At 35.6% G+C, this 19,367-nt stretch overlaps 1 protein-coding gene across 13 annotated transcripts in view; it reads right to left on the bottom strand.

The window, feature by feature from the left end:
- SGCE (sarcoglycan epsilon) overlaps positions 1 to 19,367 on the bottom strand; it is a 69,516-nt gene that overhangs the window by 26,525 nt on the left and 23,624 nt on the right. For 10 of the 13 annotated variants that reach the window (XM_058725056.1, XM_058725057.1, XM_058725060.1 and 7 more), the window contains 4 exons: positions 15,083 to 15,205; positions 12,937 to 13,094; positions 7,161 to 7,233; positions 1,968 to 2,166 (listed from right to left, as the gene is read on the bottom strand). In XM_058725056.1, the coding sequence (XP_058581039.1) occupies positions 1,968 to 2,166; positions 7,161 to 7,233; positions 12,937 to 13,094; positions 15,083 to 15,205 (553 nt within the window). The remainder of the gene's footprint in view (positions 1 to 1,967; positions 2,167 to 7,160; positions 7,234 to 12,936; positions 13,095 to 15,082; positions 15,206 to 19,367) is intronic. The other 3 variants (XM_058725062.1, XM_058725058.1, XM_058725061.1) reach the window with 1 other exon arrangement.

The following is a 19,367-nucleotide window of genomic DNA, read 5'->3' as shown; positions in this document are numbered from 1 at the left end:
TTGGCATTGCATACAATTTATAGAAATGCTATTTTAAAAGACTTATCATATGAATACTTTGTAAAGGTTACGGCTTAACATTAAATTAAAACTCATGGAAAGCATTTCAAGTTGGGAAGGGATCTGAGACAACAGGGTCCAAATAAATGCCATGGGACTGACTCTCTCAAATATCTGACAGCACATGCCTCCCTCTAGCAGGTGCTAGGGGGTCAGTCAGCTAATGACTGAATTCTCTAACAAGTACTTATAGGACAAAAATTCTGTTCTTAATTTAGAGTCACATGCTCAGGCCCAGCCCTAGACTCCAAGACTCAGAATCTCTAAGGGGAAGCAGGAGCCAGGAACCTATCCATATTTTTATTAAAGCTCTACTGGCAATTCTTAGGCTAGACATGGTTGAGAAGCACCATTTTTTTTTTTTTTTTTTTTTGTCAGCGTTTGGTTTAGATAGTTGTTCAGTTCAATTTAGGGTCGTTGTTTCTAAAAGAGCCTCTGTGGGCGGGGCCTGCACTACCGATTATGGAAGAGTGAGCCCAGAAGAAAGCACAACCAGGGAAAACCCTACCAATGCCTGTTTTTCAGGTTGCTTCCTCTAACATCTTGTGGTCATTGTTTTAACAATCATTGCAAACGCATCACTTTAAGAAACTGTTGAAAAGACTCCAGCTTTGGAGAATGTTTTCAGGGGAGATTCTCTGTTCATCATTTTCCATGGTTCTACTTTAAATACTCAGTGGGAAACAGAATCATGCTGGAACTCTGAAGTAAAAAAATTTAAGCTCTAAAATTATGGTTTCATATAGAAAGCCAACCAATAGATAGACAAGAGATAAAGCAGCTATTTTTCTCAAAGCACTTCTATGTGTGCTTGACTGACTTTAAAATCCATTACTGTAACATACAAGCTACAATTTAATTCTGAAATTTGTAAGTTGGACTTCACAGCTCACTGCTTATCCCTTATCCCCCTTCTACCTACTCTCCCATACTTCATCTGTGTCTATTTGTGATCTCTTCCCTTATTTCCAACAAAGTTCTCTGTTAAAGCTGCCCTTAAATTTAATTCTTATTAATCCAGGTATTTTAGTTAATTCCAGATATCATCTGTATAAAAATGTTACCATGAATATGGATAAAGGAGGAGTTGGAAAGGCATATGCTATATAAACTGTGATTTATTCCATATCTCATATATTTATAGAATGGTTTAAAAAAAAAAGGTAGATCTGCTTCAACCTACAGGCTAAAAATTAAAGACCAAATTTGATTTGATGTTGACATTCAATCCTTTCAATTTATCCAGGCATAAAAAGTGTTTCTTAAACTCTATACAGGTATAAGTCATCATTTGCAAGGCATGACAATAGACGAATCCCTCTCAAATGCACTCTCATTTAGACACTATAACAACTCTGAAGGAAGAAAGAGTACAATGCCCATTGGAGCAAATGGGGAAACCGAGGCACAAAGGAGTGCTGCATTTTGCCCAATGTCACCCAGCTTATGAGTGACAAGGCCAGGCTTTAGGAATAGGTTTCAAATCCATTCCAGCTATCCATCACCGACACATGGTGGAAAGAATGTTAAAGCGAAGAAATAGTTTCCTAGAATAAAGTTACAGCAGTCTGAGTGTCCTGCAGCTGATAACTGGGGCATCAATTTCCTTTGAAATTCAGGACCCTAAATACTCAGCTCCTCTATGGAAGGTACAAAAGACTTAGTGCTATAATTTATGATGCTGATCCTGATCTACAATTAGAATTCACAGGACCTGGAACATCAGATATAAAGAACCATTAATGTAACCTCTTTGTCAATATAGAAAATTGCTAGTGTTTTCATATCTGTATAATACCTACTTATTAAAAAGAATGCAATAGGCCATCCTTTATCTATAATAAGTTTGATAAGATCACCATATTTAACAATGCATATTTAAGGCAACGAGATAAAGGTCTGCTTACCCCTCCTTCATGTCATTAATGGGCAGTGGGACCCTGCCGCCCCGGTCTAGGGCTGACGTGATGTTTATGGCGTTCAGACGCTCTGGCTGCCACACATTTTTCACCGCCCCAAGAAAGTCTCCAAGAACCTCGCTGGCCAACATTTCTTCTACATTCATATTTTTAATGAAGAATTCTGCTTGATATGGTAACGGGAAGTCTAATTTTGGTGAAAAAGGATATGTGTATCTTTAATAAAATAGTCTTTCGAAAGAGAAACAGATGAACAATTTGAGATTTGTTGATTTCTGTCATAATCCTGGCTTTGGGGAATAATAATATTGACTTTAAAGACTTTCTGCATAACGGAGGACATATCTAAAAACATGACATACATCTGACACAGAATTTTACCTACAATGTAATCAAATCCAAGGGATAGCAGGGCAATTTGTAATTGTAGGATCTGACCAAAAAAGATAAAAATGCCACACCTGCCTCAAATTTCCCAGTGACTTGCCAGTCTCCTCCCCTGCCAATATGGAAGGAGCATTTCCAGAAAACTCTACGTGGGTAGGAATAATATTTTGTATTTGTAGTGTTTTAAAATCAACAGATCTTTTTCAAGTACATGGTCTTATTTAATCATTACAACCCTATGTACTTCACTGCCCATTTGAACAGAGGACAAGGTTGAAGCACAGAGCAACGTTCTTTCCAAATAGAGATGTTACAAAATATCTGTAATTGTTTGTGAGTTATTTACATATAATTTGAAATACCATAATTTTAATTTGCAGTATTCCTGATCTTTTTAGAGCATGCTGAAACATTACTTTTACTAAAATAAATACTGGTTATATTTTCAAAAAGAAATCTGAAATCATAGTAATTTCTCTTTTGATCACTCCATAATTAAATATTCTAGGGAATTATATTTTAAATTTCTCACAAAATTCCCTACCTCATGTTGTTAGAGATTTACTTAGCTTTTTTCCTTTTCAACATCTCATCAAAATTTCCCTCTAAAAATTTTTAAATTAATATTTTTAAGTAGCCAATGTCCAATTCAGACTTTCAGTGTAACTAAGTAGAATAGATAGAAATAAATAAAATTTACAGTTGACTCTTGAGCAACATGAGTTTGAGCTACACAGGTCCACTTATATGTGGATTTTTTTTGTATATAGTGAGTACTGTAAATGTATCTTCTCTTATGATTTTTTCAATAACATTTTCTTTTCTGTAGCTCACTTTATGGTAAGAATACAGTATATAATACATATAACATATAAAATATGTGTAACAGACTTATTTATGTTATCATTGGTAAGACTTCTGGTCAACAGTAAGCTATTAGCTATTACTAGTTATGTCTTTTGGGAGCCAGAAGATATAAACAGATTTTCAACTGCTCAAGGGTCAGCACCCTAACCCCTGCATTGTTCAAGGGTCAACTGTATTTCAGTTCCTCAAATGTTACTCTTGAATTAAAAAACATCATTTCCTATATTCAGATTGTTCTGTTAAGATAAAGAATAGCTTTGGGGTGCCAGGCTGGCTCAGTCAATAGAGCATTCAACTCCATCTCAGGGTCATGAGCTCAAGCCCCATGTTAGACATGGAGCCTACTTAAAAAAATTAAGATAAAGAATAGCTTTTTATGTTTAATAATATTTCTGTAGCAATAAAGGCTACTTTTTTGGGAATACTTACTATGAGGTAGGCCAAGCTAAGGGACTGCGGTGAATTATCACATTTAATACTCACGACCAGGGGGTGAGTAGGTACTTGCTCTGGATTGTCAGAAGGGGAAAATGATCTTTAGAGAGGCCCAGAATGTTGCCATCATTTGAACTTGCCTCATATATTTTTTATCTAAGCTAAAGGAGACCGTGTATATAAAGTGCTCAGTGGAGCTCCTAGCATAGAGTAAGAACTTATAAAATAGTAAACTTTAGCAATTATTATAAATAATATGAACAAGCTGTTTACCTGAATTCTCCCCTTAGAAGGAAAAGAAATTATTTCTGGACTATATACACATTTAAAGTCCTCAGTAGTAATTACACTACATATATTCTCTGATTTACTTCATTAAAACTCATACATCTGTTAAGTATTCCACTCTTACTCAATAATTAAATAAAAACTAAAAATTACACAATAAATAACTGAAATCTTGATGACCTCACCTCTTATGAAGCCTCTTTAATATTAAAAGACATTTGAAGCCAGAGGAAGATGATCAGGGGAACATGTTCAGGGGAAGATGTTCAGGGAAGATGTTCAGGCTTTAGAATTTTCAAGGGGGTTTTCTAGACCTATGGTGTCTCTTCCTAAAGACTGAGTTTTTCGAGGCTCTAATCACGGAAGGTTCTTTATTCATCTTCTACACTGCCATTTATTCTGCTTGTGATTTTGTTAGATTTGTTTGATGTATAGCCCATCTGCAATCTTCTAAAATATGATTTATTTATTCTATTTTATGTAGATAAGTTTCCTGTTTTATACAGATACATTTCCTGTTTTATACAGATAAACAGTAGTTTAATCATGCCACATTTTTCTCCATAGTGAAAAACAGCCATGCATAAATATGTCATGAAGAACAGTTTCTTGGCAATAAATAATATTTATAAATAATACCAAATATAGTTTTTGAGTGTGCTAGAAGTCTATCATCCATTAATTTTACTCCGTATTTTTATATCCACTTTTCCAAAAAAGCGTGCAAAACATTTTTCTTATTATCAATGCCACTTTTTGGAGAACTGTTACTTGGTTTTTCCTAATCCATGTGACCCTGTTTCGTGGCTCCTTTCTGAGACACACTGCCGCCACACCCCTTGGAGGCTCTGGGCCCTACAGCTGCCTGCTGTCCACCGAGCCAAGAGCTGCTGCCAGACCTTCCAAAGATGAGTCATAGGAGCTTTCTAACTTTGGGGAAATCCCATGCCTGCTATCTTTGGACATCACAGAGGCCAAGGGAACGGCAGGCCAACAAATTGGTGGCAGGTCTCTGAGGCACTAGACCCAATTTAGAGAATCACTCTATGTACTCTCCTTGAGCTCCAAGCTCTGTGATTCTACATGACTAATTTCCCATTAGGTCTCTCAGAGGAGGAGACAGCTGGGCAGAGAGTCAGACTGAGCATGATTATCCTGATATGCAACTCCTGCTATTTCTCTTCCTAACCTTATCCGGGAGACACGGCATGTGTGTAAGCCCTGCTCAAAGATGTACATCCTAGTGCCCACATGCACTCCATCGAGACCAGTGAGGATAAACGCATGCTATTTGGTTCACTGGTTTTCACAGTTTGGGGCCACTGAACCCTATGTAAAAGACAGTGGGGCAGCTCTGCCCAAAATAAAAGTGGAGGCTTCCAAAATCTATCTACTCTTCCTCCTTCACCAACACACCTTTAAAACCCCCGATACAGGGGCACCTGGGTGGCTCGTTGGTTAAGCATCTAACTCCTGATTTGGGCTCAGGTCATGATCTCACAGTTCGTGAGCTTGAGACCTGTGTCAGGCTCTGTACTGACAGTGCGGAGCCTGCTTGGGATTCTCTGTCTCCCTCTCTCTCTGTCCCTCCCCTGCTCATGCTCTCTCTCTACAATAAATACACATTAAATAAAATAAATAGCCTGTAAAGCCAACTTTCAATCCTACAGATGTATCTGCTTGAGCATAGGTCTCTACATATCAAACACATAGAGGACGGATGCCCGTGTATTCTGTATCTACCAGTCCTGAGACCAGACTTGAGGAGGAAGTTCAAACTGTATACCAGACTGTCTTTCAATCTGTAGGGACTTCTGTACCTGAGAAAGGGGAGCCCCTCTGGGAGCATAATGGTGAGGTTAGTGGTCCAAGCCCACTGTAATGTAACTATATCACTACACTGATGAATTCCCAAGGAGAAAGGGAATTTTGTGATTATTCTGACCATTAATGGTACTTCAATTCTATAAGGACAGCTTAGACTGGATGCAAGCATCCAATTACAATTGCAAAAGTCTTCCGGGTCCAAACAGGAATACCTACCAAAAGCCCTTGGGAAGTAGAAAAAGGGACAGGGAATCTTCTGTCCAGGCCCACAGAACTGGCATTTGAACTTGCCTTTCATATATGAAAGTCACGTTAAGTTTTAAACGAGCACACTGTTGTGTGCAACTGACACTGCTAAAACACGTGGGAAAAAACTCACGTATAGGGGTTCAAAATCTTTAAGCAATCTCCCCAATTATGTTTTGCAGCATCAATTCTATAACTATTGCTTTCTTTCAAATAGTGTACAGGTATTTTTTAACTCAATTATCAAGAATTGCAAATTAGTAGGTTCTAATATTTTGTTTGCTCATTTAATTGTACTGGTAAATAGAACTATGAATTCCCTACTTAAGATGCACAATTGCTTTTACTAATTTTATGGGTAAAAATGCTGTGTCAGTTCTTCTGTTACCCTCATAAATGATATCTAGCATAGAGAGGAGTATCCCATGATTTACAAATTTTAACTACAAAGTTTTTAGTGGCATGAATTTTTTCCCAACTGAATACCAGAAAAGGGTCAGAATACTTGAGAGTGCAACTCTTAGAATATTTCCTGTGTCTCTAACCTTCCAAATCCTTGGGAGTAACTTACAATGTGACTATATGTAACTCCAAATTGCTGATAGGCTCCAACAATGCGTGATTTGCTATTTAGGAAGGAGACTGTGACCCAAACTCCAGTGTTTTCCCATCAACAACTCTCCATCTTCACACACAATTAAACCACTACCTATGATCAGTTTTAAAGTAAAGTAATAAAACTAGCTAATAATTATTGACTGTACGCTCTGAGCTCAGCCCCATGTTAAGTACATTTCAATCCTTAACTCAGAGACTCCTTCCTTACCCCAGACTTGGGAGAGAAATGCTGGTCTTAGTCTCATTTTACAGATGATGAAACCAAGGCTTGGAGAGATAAGTGGCCCATGTGTTTGGCCCCCTATTCTGAGCTTTTCAGCAGCATCACACATCATAATATTTTATAACCAGTTAAATATTGCTTCACTTTCTTTTCTACACTTCACTACTTTACTGGTAACATTAGGTATGTGGTACCTTAAAATCTTGAATTGTGTTTTACATAGATATAAAACATAATGAAATACTTCTGGTAAATAAGAAAACAATCAGCAACATATCCTTCGTACCTACCTTCTGCTGACATTATATTAATTATCAAATTATGCCTTGCAGTCTCAAAGGTACGCCTATTGTAGGCAGTTATCTATTAGAAAAAGAAAATCATATTAAAGAAGTGAAATGTTATTTGGGAAATGAAATTCATTAAGGACGAAATGAAAACAAATTGTCGTTCTTCCCATTTTCGTTATTTGTTTATATACTTACAAAATGTGCCTTCTCCGGGCAATAACGACTCAGAGCTTTTAGCAATGTTATAGGAAAATAAATAATTAGTCAAGTCTATTTAACATGCAAAAACAAAAAGTTAAAATCGGAAAGACCCTTTTATAGAACACCATTAAGTGCTAGTACCAACGAAGATGCATCATTAGTAAATGGATTAACCATTAGAAATTACTTACCAGTGCCGGTCTAAGATTTCAAAAAAGCCAAAACAATGTATTTTTGCACTTTTAAATGGAGCTTAAGGATCATACTAAAAAGTACACTTTGAAAAAAAGCACATCTCTGTGTTCTTTGTATTCAGTAATAAACTGCACACCAACCAGTCAAAAAAATGCATGAATAACCCCTTGGACCTCGTATCTCCCAATGGGAGCAGAAGAATAATAAGGATCATAGCCTGTAAAGCTTATGGCACATGCTCAAAAACACAAATCAATCCCTTTGTAGAGTCAAATATTAGTAAACATTTGCAGAGCCAATGAACTTACATCAAAGTCAACCCCGAAATGGCCAGTGCAAACACCAAACAAAGCAAAGGCCAACAACAAGATAGGGCCTCAAAAATTAAGGAATAATTAACTTTATAACAGATATTAAATCATTCAGACAGGTGTGCAGTACCTCAAAAACAACAAATGATTGTGCAATCGTCTTAGAATCCCAGCACTAGCCTTCTGGCAGTGACAAGCTGTAGTGTGCATTGAGACAAAAAGAGCAGGACAAAACTGACTCAAACGAAAAGAACAATCTGGCTCATTTAAAAATAAATATCAAAGACTGTTATAGCATCATCTGTGAGCTTTAAAGGAAAGAAACTACGCTCACCAGAAATATTATTTGAGAGAACAATAAAAAAAAAGAATTTTGGAATAAGTAAGTCCAAACCTTTAACACTATTTGAAAGTACATATTCTGAAAAGCATATTATTGCACGAAGTTAAAAGGACTTCTCTGTCCCCAATTTGTCAAATTTCTGTTGGGTTTAATGACTTCCTTGTTGCTGTCTGTTGGGACACATAATCAACAAGTTTCCCACAGGACACTAAAATTAAGACGAGTCATTAAAATAAATTAGGAACTATTGCTCACAAAGAAGCAAATGAAAAAATGCAAAAAAGACTTGAGGATTTTAAAAGTTTACCCTGTGAAATAACTTAATCATGTTCTCAATGGGAAAAAAAAAGTATCAATTTTCTACTATTTGTTAGGGTATCTCAAAGCTAAAACTCAGAAAGATCAGACATTTTCAAGTTCGTGGCAAGATTTTTTATGGCTAACCTTCCCATAATTATCACAAATTTCATTATTATAAATTTCATAAATTCTAATACTTTTTTTTTAAGTCACAGGCTACTGAAGAGAATGAAGGACCTTTCATAAATCAGGAAGAGAATTTTATCTGAATTTATATTTAATGTTTAATTTTAACAGCTATAACAGAATGCAGTCTATCACTTCTAATGAGGTATTTAAATAAAGTAACATTTTAACGTTCTCAAATTTTACTTCTCATGATGATGTGAAGCCCTTCATAGCAGAGAGGTATGCATGCGTTCAGGCTTTTTTGATCCCCTATTTCTAGAACAGTAGCTGATCTATTTTAGATGCTTAACAAATATCTAATGAATAAATTAATCAGTGGGTTTATATGTTTAAATATTAGCTTAAGATATGCAAACCTCTTTTTGACTATGTTAATAGAATATTTTAAAATACTGTAAATATGTTATTATATACAAATATAGATATGTTATTTACAGATAAATCACTACTTGTGTTAAATGAAAGATAGGCTAAATTTTCATCATTACCTTTTTAGCATATTATTTGATACATATTTGTAACATTATGTTAGTAGTAAGGTATGAGTGAGAACATCATGAACCCTTGAGAATCCTGGCTCAAGACATGTGTTTCTCTCCCATCCCTCTCTGCAACCAGCAGTAGCCATTTTGAATTTTACATTTATCATCCCATTCATTTTTAAATATAGTCTTATTATAAATGCATGTATGCTTAAAATATGTTAGTTTGCTTGTTTCCGAGTTCTATAACAGTGTTTAACTGTATGTAGTCTTCTGGGGCTGGTTGTTTCATTCAACATTATGTTTAAAACATTTGTCCATGTTGCTGGGCAAGCTTACATTCATTGTTGCTGTAAACATGCAATAATATTATAATAGAGTTGTATGGTGACAGATGGTAGTTATACTTGCGGTGAGCATCACATAACTAGAGAGTTATCAAGTCACTATGTTGTACACCTGAAACTATGTAACACTGTGTGTCCACTCTACTTAAAAAAAATTTTTTTTTAATTCACTGAATGAAAACTCCACAATTTATTTCTCTATTCTTCTCATAGACTTTTGTTATCTATTCTCTTGCCGACAGGCTTCTGGGTCTCCATTGCTCTGTGCGTTTCCAGTGTTTTGCTATACAAACATCGTTCAATAAGCATGATTGGCCACACCTCCAGTAGACATTTGCAAGTGTTTCTTTTGGGTATATGCCTAGAAGTGGGACTATAGCATTATAGGGTACAGTGACACTCATCTATGTGAAATATTCAATACTGTTTTCCAAAGTGCTTATCTAATCCCCATATCCACCCTCAGTTACTTTTACCAAGGGTAAAATTCTCATTGTGGTCTTAATCTGAACATTTTTCATTACTGATCAGAGTAAGTTTCTTTACCTAATTGTTATTTGTGTCTCCTCTTTAGTGAGATGTCTGTTCATGCCTTATTACTTATTTTCATGTTTTTTTTCTTATTACCAAGTCCTTTTTTATATTTTAGATACATATCATTAGTCAGCTATATATTTTTAAAGTATCTTCTCCCAGTTTGTGGGTTGTCTATTTTTTAACGATTTTGATGAACACCAGTTGACAAGTGTAGCACAGTAAAATTTATCAGTCTTTTCTCTTAAGTAAAAATGTGTAGGTATTGTTTAAGAAATCCTTCCCTACCCCAAACTCAGAAAGATATTCTTCAACCTTTTCATATAACAGTTTAAAATTTTGCTTCTCATATTTAAATCCTTAAACTACCTAAACTCAAGTTTTGTATTTCTTATGAAGTAAGAATTTAATTTTGTGTTTGCCATATGGCTAACCAATTCTCTGAGCACCATTCACTGACATCCTTTCCCCCAGTCAGCTGTGGCACCATCTCTTCAGATGTATATCATTGTTCCTTATGTAGATGTATCTGTTTCTGGGCTCTCCATTCTATTAATTGGTTAATTTGTCTATCCCTATATCAATACAACCTTATGACAATTACTAGCATTTATAATAAATCTTGATATCTGGAAGGGAAAGAAACCTTCCTCCCCTCTATTTTTTTTCTTTAGCACTAAAGAAAAAAATTGTTCTTGGCACTAAAATTTATCTTCTTTATAAATTTTAGAATTAGTTGACATTAGTTTCATGAAAAAAACCTATTGCAATTTTTCTTGGAATGGCATTGAATCTATAGATCAATTAGGGGGGAAATGATGCCTTCATGATTTTGAGTCTTCCTGTCACTGAATGGACTACCTTTTCACTTATATAATCTTAGTATCAATTAAGTTTTATAAATTTCTCCATATAGACTTTGTACACCTTCTGTTATATTTATTCTAAGTGCCTTACAATTTTTGCTGTTGTTATAAATGGTATATTTTTAAAACATATATTTTCTCAATACTTGTGTTTCATGTGTAGAAACAGAACCAGATTTTTCATATTGATCCTATAGTTTACTCCTAGGCTTTCTTAAAATTTTAATAGACTATGGACTATTTATATCATTGAGTATTCTATTTCTTCCCTTAAATACTTACAGATTTAATGGTCTTTTTTCTTTCTTTACTGCAATGGCTAGGATTTCTAATATATTCTGTAATAAATGTGATGGAGGGGTTCACTCTTGTTTTGCTCTTTAATTTAAATGGAATTCCTTTAGTGTTTTCCAATTAAAAAATGACATTTGACATTATTTTAGGTAAATAACCTATATAACTTTACCAAAAATTTTAAAAAAATATTGACAATAACTCAAAATAACTTTTTTCTTATATCTACATATATATCTATGTAGATACTTATATGTTCTATTTCTGTATCTTATATCTACATTGTCTACTGGAAGGAGATTTATTGATAGAAGTCACTGGAAAGTCATATTAATTCAAACTTCAATTCAAAAGAAGAAACGCCTTCTCTTTGCCAACACAGAAGTTCATATCCACAGTCTATGGCTGATTAGAACTTTGGAGAAAAACTCAAAGCATGTGATCCCCTGAGAGTTTATACCAGATGGAAAACATGCCATTCAGGACCTGTACAAGCTCCTGGCAATTCCATTAGTAGCTCCTATGATGCTGCTCTGGTCACTACCACTAAACCCTTACAGAATTAATAAGTTAAATTAGAAATCTAAGCTCCTGAGGCATCAGGGTATAAAACTGCAGTAGGACTCTCTTGCCACTGACTGCCATTATAATTCTGATTTTGTTGGGTATGACAGGGAAACCTTACTAGCTTTTATATCCATTTAGTTTTTATAGTGTTAATTCCCATTCAATGTCAATATTGCTTTTGTTATTGTTTTAATTTTTTTTTCAATGTTTATTCACCTTTGAGATACAGAGAGAGACAGAGTGTGAGCAGGGTAAGGGCAGAGAGGGGGAGACACAGAATCCCAAGCAGGCTCCAGGCTCTGAGTTGCCAGCACAGAGCCCGAAGCAGGGCTCGAACGAACAAACCGGGGGATCATGACTTAAGCCAAAGTCGGGACGCTCAACTGACTGAGCCACCCAGGCACCCCTATTGTTTTAATTTCTAATGTCTTCCAGGTATGATGTTAGGTACTGGTGAAAATCTGATGGATTATAATAGCATCCATTCCTTCCAGAATAAAGGCCAAACATATCACCCTGGCTTATGGAGCCCTCAAAGATCTACCCCTACCAACATCAACACCTCTATTCCCATCATCCGCCCTCTGGGGTGCATCCTGCCTTCTAGCCACACTTAGAGTTCTCTAGATCGCGTGGTTTTGCTTACATCACCAAGATTTTGATGTGCTGTTTCTTCTAAGATAGGCTTCCTTCTACTTGTGAAGTGAATTCCTATTTACAACTCTGTATCAAACAGTACCTTCTTATTAAAATAGTTATGACAGTGTTGGCTAACAATGGATTTCCATTCCAGTGCTTCAATTCCTGGAAGACATAGCAGGACTCACCTCTTACTCATCTTCTACTACCAGCAGTTATCATAATACTTAGCACATGATAGGAGCACATGTCTGTTTAAAGACTGTATTTCAACGAACATGCAATTTGAAAATAATATATAAAGCAAATAAGTGTTTTAAGTTTGTATTTATTTTCTTACACAGAATTCATATTATAGTAATCTATCATTTTTAAATGTCTTTTAATTTTTTCCCACTAATTTAGACTGCTCCCTTTTTTACATACAAAGCTGAAACAAAGACCTTGGTAGATAAACAGAAAGGAATGGCATATTTCCAAATTTAAAAAAAAGTTCTAAGTAAATTACCTCAATTATTGTTGGTTTCCCCACATTTTCAGCTGTCGGAGACCCATACAGGACGCCATCGCTATATGGTGTCCTTTGGATATATCGAAGCCATCCAGGTCGGTCTGGGTAACCCATTAAATTTGTGTTAAATGTTATAGGATCATTACTAATCTCGCCTAGATAAGAAACACAGAATTAAGATATAAGACAGTTATTTTCACACATGTTGCTTTGGTAATTTCAATCAAAATATTTCTAAAAATTTTTCTTACATTTGTAGCAAACTAAATACACACCAAAAAAACAAAACAAAACAAAACAAACAAACAAACAAAAACCCAACCCATCTGGGAATTTCAATTAGAGCCTCAAGTAAAGAAAAAATCTTTTTGGTTATTTAGTTTGCCTGGAAATCTTATGCAACAAAGAAAAGCAGTCATACAATGTTTTTGGAAATTTGCTTTCTTTCTTTTCTTTTTTTCTTTCTTTCTTTCTTTTTTTTTTTTTTTTTTGGTCACATAGGAGTGTGAAAGTTCTGCCAAGGAGAGAACAATCTTTCAGGAAAATCCTCTAATCATGCTGATGCACATATTCTCTTGAGAAGCCTTTCTTTCATAACACTCTGGATACTATCAAACTAATCATAATGGATATCTCAAAATGATGAAAGTATCAGCAAAACAAAAATAATGTAATTTTAAAACTTTGGAGAATGTTATAAATCCAAAAAGAACTGTAATTAATAAATAATAATAATAGCACCATTTGCTGGAATGTGGCTGGTCTCTATAGGCACTATTTCACCTGATTTTCAAACACACCTATAAAAATGTTGCTAATAATATTAGCCCTAATTTTATTCATGGGATATGTAATTTTCCATGTTAAGTAACTTCTCCATGGTCTTATTAAATGGTGAAATTAGAATTTAATCCTGGCAGACTCCAGAAACTATGCTCTTAACTACATATGTTCTTCACAAACATTGGAGCTACTGCTCAAAAGGCTCAGCTATGTTGTTTTGCAAACACAGAATGCCACATAAAAACCTTTTTTTGGGGGGGGGGGGTGCCTGGGTGGCTTAGTCGGTTAAGCAACCATCTCTTGATTTCAGCTCAGGTCATGATCTCATGGTTTGTGAGTCCTAGCCCTGCATCGGACTCAGGGCTGACAGTGTGGAGCCTGTCTGGGATTCTCTCCTCTCTCAAAATAAATAAATAAACATTAAAAAAAAATTTTTTTTAAATAACTTATAAAAAGATTATTTTTTTAATGCTGGTGAGAACATGATCAACTATTTTCTATGACTGTTTTCAGGTATGTTATTCATCATATAATTTACAAAAATAACATTTATATTAATTCTAATGGTACAATTCTCAGAAAGTTCATTGTTTTTTACTTAGGAGTCATAGTAACAAATATATTTTTGCTTGCTACCCCTTCTATATTTTAATTAATTTGATGGTATTCATCAAATGGGGCAGAGAGAGAATGAGACACAGATTCTGAAGTAGGCTCCAGGCTCTGAGCTGTTAGCACAGAGCCCGACATGGGGCTCGAACGCACTAATTGTGGGATTATGACCTTAGCCAAAGTCAGATGCTTAACTGACTGAGCCATCCAGGTGGCATTAAACCAACAGTGAATTAAATAAGGTTTCACAATTAGTATTATTTTGAAGGAAAAATTAATCTTCATTATATTATGAAGTTATATAAAATTATCTCATATTGTAAAAGCTTTCTTGAGAACTCTTTCTAAATACCGTATTTCATTCTCTTCTACAACATATGTATAGTCTTCCAAAGATCAATATACTACATAAGAATCGAAGTCTCAATATGGAAAATCATAACTGTACAGCTATAATTATTTCTACACGAATACAGGTAGGTCATTTGTCAGAAGCACAAAACTCAACATTGGAAAACTAGAAACAAGCTGTTTTTTTTTTTTTTTAATTCAAAAATGAATTATTTCCTTCTGTGATTAAATTTTTAATCTTAAAACAGGAAATATCCCTACAACAGCCAATTTATCACATTTACAGACCATTTTGAATAATGTTAATAATATTTGATCATAGACCTTGTGAGTCATATACACTGAACAAAAAGGAAAATTGAGTAAATTACCCACTTGTTTCCCACCGAGAACATACCAGGCTTGGGGTAAGGTGGAAATTCCCCCTTAAAATACTCTCTTTCCAAAACATGAACAAAGAGGACACCTGCAGATGGGTACACATTCCGATCAGAGTGCACCTTCGAGAAAATAGTGTACACTGAAAACAAAGGAAAGATAAGAGATCGAAAGACAGATCATGAGAAACGCTCATAGTTTGCTTACACTGCAAAGAAGGGTTTTGCTTCTTTAGAAATTTCTGGGAGAACTGAAGCAGCATGCAAGATATTGTTACGAAGTTTGTTTTAAAGGAAAGTGACTTCAGGACAAAACATGAAACAACTCTTTCAACATGGTGTGTTTAGACACTCTCAAGTATTATGTAAACAAAAGTAGGCACATTTAATAATTAAAGCTGTTATTAAATAAGAAGACATTCATAATATTTTTTTGGTAATTTCTTTTTATGGGAATCATTACCAACAAAATATATGATGAGAACTGACCCACCACATAATTATGATTACAGTTTCTTTTTTCTTTTTTGAAAGTGAAGTATAAAGAGTAATTTTTAAGTGGTAAAAATCTAAACCATATTAACTATTTGCCAGACAAAGCGTAGAAGACTATATAATATCAAATGTATATAATAGGTGACTTTCACATACGCTCTTAAAAATGCATTGGATACTTTTTCCTCGTATTTATCCTAGAAATGATTTACTCCATTTTACCTGATCTTGACTTTTAATAATTCTATTAATCTATTCTAGTATGCTACATCCCAAATAAACATAACAATCACATAATAAAATTTAGCACAAATAATTTCTTTAAATGAAATGGGGCAGATTTCATGAGTTACCGATTACTTATGTGATGTGAGTACATTAAAATGGCTAAATTGGTTTAATTAGTTCCCACCTATTCTTTTTCCTGTGATATCATCATCTCCACCAACACATTACTGCCATTACACTTGTCACCTCTACAATCTCTTTTAGTTTTTTATCTTCCTGATTGGCTAGTGGTGGCAATTTTTAAACAGATAAATCCTATCAGGTCAGTTCTTTCTCTTAGTCACTGATGGATTTGTGAATGTAGTAATTAACCTTGAGAACCTCAAGGCTGCTTACCCTAGGCTCACAACTAAAAGCCCTAGATAGCAAAATCACTGACAGTAAATTTTTCAGCATAAAAATACAAACTCTCACAAAATGCTTCTTTATCTGTGAAAACTTGTCCCTGCAGTTCTGTGGATGGCTGACAAAAATGGAGAACTGAATGAAAATATTGTAGCTTCATGTACCCATAGCTTTGCTACTAAAAACACAACTTCAAAGGCTATATAACAGATGGAAGGAAGCTGCAAGTTATGTTTAAACTAGGTACGTAGAGAGACTCCTCCTTTCCTGACTTGATTTGCTAGTATTCATAAGTACTCTGCACATGGCCCTTAGAATACCCAACTTCTTCCCCCCAAGAACAATTTACTCACCTGTGGAAATGGTCCCATTCCAAAAAAAAAAAAAACAAAAACAAAAACAAGAATGAGCAAGTCACAGAAAAATAGAGAGGATGAGAATGTGAGATTTTTCATCAGTTGGATTCCACAGCCTCCCCTGAATGCCAGGTGCTGTAGAGAATGTGAAAATGGAGGAGGCCCAGTCCCTGCCTTCCATGAGTTCACCATTTGGTTTGGGAGACCAATGCCCACCTAATTAGGTATGTTCCCAGATGTATGGACTGCTCTGGCAACACACAGTAAGATGGTGAGGAGCAATGGAAGCTGGAAAAGATCTGGAAAAGATTTATGTAAGAAGCAGAGTTCCATATGGCTCATAAAATTCTAACAAGATTCTGAAACTCATAGATGGGGATTCGGGCATTTCAGTGGTGAAAACTTGTAAGATACAGTCGTGGGATACTGGGGGGACCTTTCAAGGAAAAACAAATTAAGTTGTGATCTTGAGATATATTTAAGGCAAAAGGAGAAAAACTAGGAAGAAGAGTCAAATTATGGAGATTTGTGAACCCCTACTGAGAAGTTACTTCATTCTGTATGTCAAGGTGGTTAAATTCTAGATCACAATCCTACCCTCAAAGCACAGGAGTACTTTAAATAATCTAAAGGAATCTCTCTAGAGTTTACGTAATTTATTCTTTCTAGAGATTAAAACACCTTGAAGTCCAGCACTGAATTTTACTTACCATTGTTATTTTCTTGGCACTTAGAAGGTGTCTGACATATTTGAATAATTTTATCAATGCCTGTTGAATGGATGAAAACCTTCTACTTAAAAAGCACTGTGGAGGTAAACACAGGTGTTATGTTTGTGGACTAAATGTATACATAATACTTAACTTAAATTTCAGCTTTTTAACGAATTAATTCTCACATGTGTGTAGCAGTTTATGGGTTATCAGCCTCCATTTACATTATAAACTAAGAGTCTCCCTTAGTTTTTGCCGCCATCAGGTAATAAAAGCTAGCTTCTAAAGCCAAAAGAAAGGTTGTTCATATTAAACAATATTGAAATGATTCTATTTACTATATAGCCCTTGGCAAGGCCTGAAGGGGAACCACGAAGGGGTACCTGCCACTGCACATGACCTCACTACAAGGACTAGTATGGAACATCTCAGTTTCCGCTTTCATAAAAACCATTTCTGTGATCTACAGAGCCAAACCACAATTTACCATGGCCCTCGTGGGTTTTAAGATGACATGCACATTTCTTTATTCACATGTACTCAATTGCCTTTCTGCAATGTGCTGAACTGCATACTTGCTGGTCAGTTACCTTGGCAACTCTGCAGTAAAGGCTGCTTCACTGTAAGTATAGTATGCCATTCACTCTGAGAAAAACATGATATGGATGTATGGCACATTCATCATCTAGAAATGGAAAATGACTAAGCCACTATGTTTTGTTTGTGAAAATGATACTTCCTTTCTGCAGCATCAGTTTAAATTACGGGCACCCACACAACATTTTAGAAGGGCCCTTTACCCTTCCCTTTCCCATTTGTTACCTGAAAAACAAATCACTCTTCAACAGAGGCTATCTGGGTGGTATTTACACCTAGCTTCCTTTTGGAAACAACACGGGACACAGAATTCCAAGTTACAGGCTCTTGTTCTAAGCATGAGCTATATAAATAACGCTGATTTGGTCTGCACCGACACCAACAATGGCTGTGACTCAGTTAACACGTGTTGCATCCACATGTACCTAAGCAGTACTCACAAACAGAAAGCCTGAAGTGTATTGCTTTCCTTAAAAACAAATCTTAAAAATCAAATTTAGGGGCGCCAGGGTGGCTCAGTCGGTTAAGCGTCCGACTTCGGCTCAGGTCACGATCTCGCGGTATGTGAGTTCGAGCCCCGCGTCGGGCTCTGTGCTGACTGCTCAGAGCCTGGAGCCTGTTTCGGATTCTGTGTCTCCCTCTCTCTCTGACCCTCCCCCGTTCATGCTCTGTCTCTCTGTCTCAAAAATAAATAAATGTTAAAAAAAAAATTTTTAAAAAATCAAATTTAAACATTCTAAGAATCCACAGTACTAAAATCTAATGATCTCTGAAATATACGTGTGTACAGTGTCATGCTAATCAAACTGAGGTCACAGGCTCTGGTCTCTCTGTGTATCACATGGCTTTGCAATTGTCTACGGCTGCAAATCCATTACCTCTGCAAACACATGCCACTGGAAACAAATGAAACTGAAAACCAGTGTGTGGCTAAATCCCGTGCAAATCCATCACCATTAATGGGAAAAACAATTAAACCAAAAATTCAACCCACAGGGGGTCAAAAACAGCATCTTCAAACAGCAAGGGTAGCTAGATTTGCAAAGATTAAAAACTGAGGACAGTCACAGAGAGCAGATTTTTTTTAGGAAAAATTACATATCTAAGAAGAGCAAAAGGGTGTGTGGGCAAGGGGCCAGGGTCCCTAAACTCAGTTCAATGTTCTTCATTACCACGCTACCAAAAACTTTACAAAACTGTTCTCTGTACATTTTAGTCATAAGGTACAGAAAACTACAGATCATGTCAACAACCATGTGACAGCAGAGAGCCAAGAATCAAGTAACAGACGGTGATGGCAGTAACAATAAAGTGGGGCCTCATGCTAGCTAAATAGCATCCTGTCTTCCTTTATTAATAGTCCATTTGAAATTTTCTCCCTAAGGGAGCCACATCGTGATGAGGGTGTGCATTTGAGTGCTTATGTACAATTACTTAAAAACAAAAGCAAATTTGGATGTATTTAGTAAACATGAAATTTTGAAAGGATTATGGTGGTGCATTGCTAGAAT

Source organism: Neofelis nebulosa, chromosome 4 (genome assembly GCF_028018385.1).
Source record: "Neofelis nebulosa isolate mNeoNeb1 chromosome 4, mNeoNeb1.pri, whole genome shotgun sequence".
In the NCBI taxonomy this organism is placed as follows: Eukaryota; Metazoa; Chordata; class Mammalia; order Carnivora; family Felidae; genus Neofelis; species Neofelis nebulosa.
This window is presented reverse-complemented; position numbering and strand designations above follow the sequence as displayed.